The 6,038-nt window shown below is 42.2% G+C and overlaps 1 protein-coding gene across 1 annotated transcript; it reads right to left on the reverse strand.

Moving 5' to 3' along the window:
- Positions 1-1,635: 1,635 nt before the first annotated feature.
- On the reverse strand, positions 1,636-5,825 carry LOC308107338 (dnaJ homolog subfamily C member 5-like). Its single transcript, XM_080459654.1, has 5 exons — positions 5,665-5,825; positions 4,206-4,326; positions 3,868-4,081; positions 3,610-3,781; positions 1,636-2,938 (listed from the first exon to the last, which is right to left on the reverse strand). The coding sequence occupies exons 2-5, from the start codon at positions 4,310-4,312 to the stop codon at positions 2,841-2,843; spliced, it is 591 nt and encodes a 196-aa protein (XP_080315780.1). The 5' UTR covers positions 4,313-4,326; positions 5,665-5,825; the 3' UTR covers positions 1,636-2,840.
- Positions 5,826-6,038: the final 213 nt, after the last annotated feature.

Genomic DNA, 6,038 nt, shown 5'->3' on the forward strand with positions numbered 1-6,038 from the left:
CGGTTGCCCTTCATTGACTCATTTTCTGGAGACAAATCCCACATTTTTTGCATTGACCATACTCTTTCAATGTCGGAATGAAGGCTAGAACTTGATTTCAAATCTATAAGTTTAATTGGTGGTGGGGCAAGGTTAGAATTTTCTACAAAAGGCGCAAAAAAATCAAAATCCAAAATCAAGTGTAACCCTCATACTCACAGGAAAACTTTATGACTAAACTGATAAAGTAATTACCCCTTTAAATAAACACTATTATCTCAATGGTGAAAGAGACATCTCAACGTAAAGTAACGTGTCTAGGGTAAGGCATGATTCTCGTTTAAAATATAGGAAATTTGAGGCTACAAGGGTGTACCTTATAATAACATTCAAATTATAATTACACTCAGCCCAGTGGGTAGGTATAGCAGGAAATATAAATAATATCACAACCACAATGAAGAAAACCCAACTCTGTATTGAACACAAAAACAATGATTTGAATAAGAATAAACACTTTCAATGAACCAAGAATAAATGAGTGAAAATAAAACAGACCCGGGATTAATCAGAAATTAATCTATCAACCAGATTGCACTCACGTGCGTCCTGTCCCTGGAGCGCCTGTGAGCTAAGCTAACGTGGCTAGCTCGCAACTCACGGCAACAAAGAAGTCCACAATCGGCTCCGTGGACAACATATGCCCGTTGCGGCAGTGCGGGTGAACAGAAGAAAAACCTCTTTCACAAAAAAGAAAAAAGAGAAAGACGTTCACAACCTCTGAAAAAACCTTAAACTATATTCCTCTCTCTTCGTAGTGTGTCTCCTTCGGCTCGTGTCTTTTTTTCCGTCCGCGCTCACAATATCCCTCCGCACTTCCCTTTAAAACACAAAGTAGTCCCTTTCTGTTTTGTCGTCAACAATAATCTTGACCCTGTTTTACCAGGGTACAAACTAATAATAACAAATTACTGATTTTATCAGACTATTACACAAGTAATCAGAATAAAGAGTTTACAGCAGCAAGAGAGAATATGTGAACACTTTGGTCAAGATGAGCTGATCAGAAAATGTGATCTGATCTACATCAAAGTCCGAAGGTATAGATAAGCACAGTTTGCTTAATGTAATGCCACTCAAGGGGAGACTGCCAGCTGAGGCTCTGTAGAAGTTGGATGATCCAGCAGGACGATGACATTAAACACAGAAGTAAATCTACAATGGAAGGACTTCAAAAGCAGAAAAAAACCACGTCTTTTTCAAAGAGAATCGACATAAATCAATCACAGATATTGTGGAATGACTTCAAGAGACACCAAAGATTTTCAAAATCTGAATGAACTGAAGCATTTCTGTAGTGATCTGATCAGCTGCTTCACATGCGCTAATGTTCCTACCAACACTATGGATATATATGTACATATGTAACCTTTAAGCATCTGGAGCGTCTTACATTTCATACATTTTTTTTTTTTTTATATGTATCATCCATAAAAGCATGGACTATTCCAACTTATTTATGTGGCATTGGGTTAACCCTTTTGATTTTTTTTCTTGTGACTTAGACATTGACCAGATGACTATTTATGTTAATGCAGAATGTATATGGACCCAACCCACCTGACTTCTTCAAAAGTAAAGAAGCGACGTCGTATTGGTTAGTGATGTCATGTAACCAAAGTTGTCATCACATATTTATTTCAGGGCACAAATTGCATAAATACAAACAAGACTCCAAACAAAATGTTATTTACATCAGCTCATGTATGATTTTATCTATGAGCACTGTGTGAACACTCGGGAGGTTTATACTGCCATTTCGAGCTCCGACTCGCCTTCCAACAGCCAACCAGAGCATTCGTTGGATGAAAATAAAAGAATGACAGTAAAGACTCTGAAATATATGCGCTAGGGTTTATAACAGTCTGACATTTTAGAAACTCAGAAGAAAAAACTCAGGGCAACACGTTAATGCGCCCACTTTAAATGGCTTCAGTCCCAGTGGATGTGATCAGTTCTGCTCAGTCCATTATTCTGTAGTGGTAGGTTACGTCTCCACCTTGTAGCTGGATCACTGGGTCATTTTCAAAGACTCAACAGAACATGGATGCATTATAGAAATTAGCTACTGACAGTTGTGTGAACAGTTACCTGCTGCAATGACGATAATGACAAGCATGTCAGTTTATTCACAAAAACATGTGTGATCAGATTTAGTCACCAAAAGATTCGATGGGTTGAGGTGCAACATACTAATTTAGATTCTGATAACTCTAATAAAGCTTTTCTTTTGTTTATTCTCACTGTCAAAAAACTACACTTGACACCGTTTGCCTTCGTGAACGTCTTGAATTTACTTCCATCCTCGATCCCAAGTTACCCCACAACACAGACTTTCAGCCTTTCCATACCTCGTCGCTCATTCCCCAACATTGCTACTGTCGTAATCACCGTGAACACTAGAGGGCACCAAAAATCTGAACATCTGACCCCAGTAGGTGTATTTGGGTCCATAACTGATAAAACCCAACACTGACTGTGCAGAATGCTTGCACACAAAACAAAAATAAGTTCTGTAAGCAATCAGATGTTGAATCTCGTCGCCATATTAAGATTCAGATCAATTGCTCACACAAGATTTCAATCGGTTCGTTGTCTAAGTTACAGTCCCCTTCAGAATTTCACTCAATGCCAGACTGTTGCTTAAACGACTTGTAAAATAAACTCCTGAATGAATATAGCTGCAATTAAACAGCTTTATTATAGGTCATATCGGTCATATTGGTCATAATATAGGTCATATTCGTCATATTGGTCATCTCGCAGCAATGATCGAAGCCGTTTCACATTTCCTGTCAGCTTCATGTGTAGGTGTCTCCATATCTGCGGTGTCCATCAGTGATCAGCTGTGTTTTCTCACTGGCGTTAGTCGGCTGCTGGAGGATCGGAGCTTCAACATCTGCAAAGAAGAAATAGTTACATTTAATTGATTATTATCCTTTATCTTTTATTATCATAATTTGGTTTGATTTATTACAAGTTGTTCCCTTTTCGGTGGAACCCTCAGGTTCAAATCCCAACCTTCCAGTTGCAAGGTAAGTAGAAGGTTAGAGCTGTATTAAATAAAATCAGATTAAATTGGGGCTTCCGATGGTGTAGTTAGTACTTTTGTGTGTGTGAATTTTCTCTGGTCAAGGTTAAGGTCAACTTTACTTAGACTTTGGCAGATTTGTTGTCCTGTCGTATGATGAGACAGGACAAATTACAAAAAACAAAACAAAAGATAGAATAAAGACATGATTAGCTGATCAGGATTTCTCATAATATCAGCAATTTATAGGCTGACTAAGAGTAAAGTTAAAGAAAACTTTGAAAAAGACAAAAACTGTTTCCGGCTTCCTTCCACAGTCCAAATACTGAGTGTTGAGTGATTTGTTGTCTCTAAAATGATGATAGGTTTGAATGTGGCAGTGTCTCCCTGTGTTTGCATGGTGATGTACTGGTGACCAGTCTATGGTGTAACTGTCCCTCTCACCCATTGTCTGCTCCTGCCCCCCACCAAGAGAAGCAGAGAAAACTTCAAATCAAACAATAGTTAGACTGTTCTTATAAAACTTTCTGTCATCTCACCATCGGTTTCATTACGTATTTCCTCCTCCAGGTCGTCTGGGGAGACGTAGTCAGGCTCCGCCCCCTCGGCGGTGGGCATCGGCCTGAGTTTCCCGCAGCAGCAGTTGCAGCAGCAGCAGAGGCAGCAGCAGCAGTAACATCCAGTCAGGACCCCACAGACCAGGAACAAACCCTGTCACATGAACACGCTGTCAGGTCACCTCACCTCGTCATCGCCTAGTCAGCATGCATCTGTCTAAGCCCCGCCCTCTTCCCCACCTTGGCCCACCAGGTGGACAACATGAAGTATGTGTTGACATTGTCCTCGCCGAACTGTTGGGCCACGTAGAGTCCCAGTGATCCATACGAGTCATAGATGTTCCTCTTGGTGAGGTCGGACAGGACGGAGTGGGCGCTGTTCAGTTCCTTGAACTTCTCCGAGGCCTCTGGGTTGTCCGGGTTTTTGTCGGGATGGTACCGCAGTGCCAGCTTCCTGACACCACACAGAGATTTCAGCAGTCACGACCCGTGGTACAATGCTCCAAAACAGAACATTTCATGGCTGCCGAATGAAACCCCGACTGCAGCAGCTGAGTTGGCTGTGTGGGAGCGCTCACCTGTACGACTTCTTGATTTCCTCATGGCTACAGCCTTTCTCCAGGCCCAGGATCTGGTACAGAGACTCTCCAGAAGTGGACAAAGTTCGCTGCTTTCCCTCAGACATCCTGACACCATCACCTGTCAGAGGTGGATGAAGGTCACACAGGTCAACAGACTATCAAATATCAGACACATCGGAAAACCCAAAGACGTTTCTTTAGGATCTTGATTTCAACATCGTCTTAACTGAGAAAAAGGTAATGGAAGAGTGGTTTTACCCAGTAACAAAGTAGTTTTCCTCTTCAGTAGCTTGTAAAGTGACTCAACTTCTTTCTATACAAGTAACTGTAACGGCGGGTAACACTGAGTATAATCACCAGTGTCACTCTGTAACAGACTCGCGTTTAAAAGTCCAAATGAGCAGCTACAATTGATAAAACATAGAACTTTTATCTCTTATGACTAATCATAATCAATTCTAAATGAATCAAAATTAATTGAATGCATTATATTATGCTTAATCAGAATACAAACCTTGGTAGAGTTTCCTCAGCTCACATTTTTTGGAAATCCTGTGATTGATTGATTGATTGATTGATTGATTGATTGATCAGTTTGGTGAGATCGTTGGACGGGCGGTCAGTTCGGTCAGTCAGCTCGACGGACAATTGGTGGGAAGTTTGTTGGTTGGTCGGCCGGTTGGTGGGATGGTTGGTCAATTGGTTGGTCACTTTGACGGTTGGTTGGTTGGTTGGTTGGTTGGTTGGTGGATCAGTCAGTCGGTTGGTTTGTTGGTAGGTCAGCTGGACAGAGAGTTGGTGTGAAGGTTTGTTGGTTGGTCGATCGGTCGGTCAATCGGTTGGTCGGTCGGTGGGATGGTTGGTTGGCTGGTTATTGGACTGTTATTGATCAATTAACAATCAATTATCTTCCAGAAGCTTTGTCCCAACTTTTCACCAAAAATTAAATGAGTCAACTCATGATCAGTCATATTGTCTCCTACAGTAAGAATGGTTGTGCGTCGTCTGTTTGCTGTTTTGTACTTGTACATACAGAAAACTATTGGTTATGAAGATAATCGATTACTGCTGCTTCCCAGCTGTGGTACAAATGGAACATACTACAAAAATAAGAGAACTTTACAAGTCAGGAGCTGAAACCATAAACTCAATCACTGGGGAGAATTCATAATATTTCAACAAGGAAAGCAGTATTGGATCTACATGATTTAGATTTTTTTTTTAAATAAATAAAAATGTCAGTCCTTTGGTGGTCTGTGGCCTCCGAGCTGCTGATGACCTGTGAAGAGGAATTCATCCTGGGCCTGACGCTGCGCTGACACCGTCTCTCTGCAGCATCTCGTAGATTACACACAGCAACAACTGTCCACACATCTCGATGGCGTCCAGGTGGGCTTGCTATCTACCCACCTGAGTGGAAATCATCAAACAGGGGTGAGACCTGGGGAGAGCTTACCTGCCAGCAGAAGCCTCAGAGCGCCTCAGTGGTGTTGCATCTGGACCGAGCGACGACTGTCCCGCACAGGATCTCTGACAGCCTCCATTAAACATTCAGCAGGGGCTCGGCTCGGGTGACCACGAGACGCCACGCCTGCTCGGGTTTCACTGAGATGCTCCGCTGCATGCTTTGTCGGGGGGGGGGGGGGGGGGGGGGGGGTGTTACCGTGACGACCAGGTGAGTCAGCAATCGTGGGCGGGGCAACGGACAGGTATCACAGATAGATAGATAGATCGATAGATAGATAGATAGATAGATTCTAGGCTTTAATCTTTGCTATCTTGCAAAAGAAGACATCCACAACAGGGGTTATGCAGGATAAAGGCTGAAAT

This window comes from Lipophrys pholis, assembly GCF_963383615.2.
Source record: "Lipophrys pholis genome assembly, chromosome: 1".
Lineage (NCBI taxonomy): Eukaryota > Metazoa > Chordata > Actinopteri > Blenniiformes > Blenniidae > Lipophrys > Lipophrys pholis.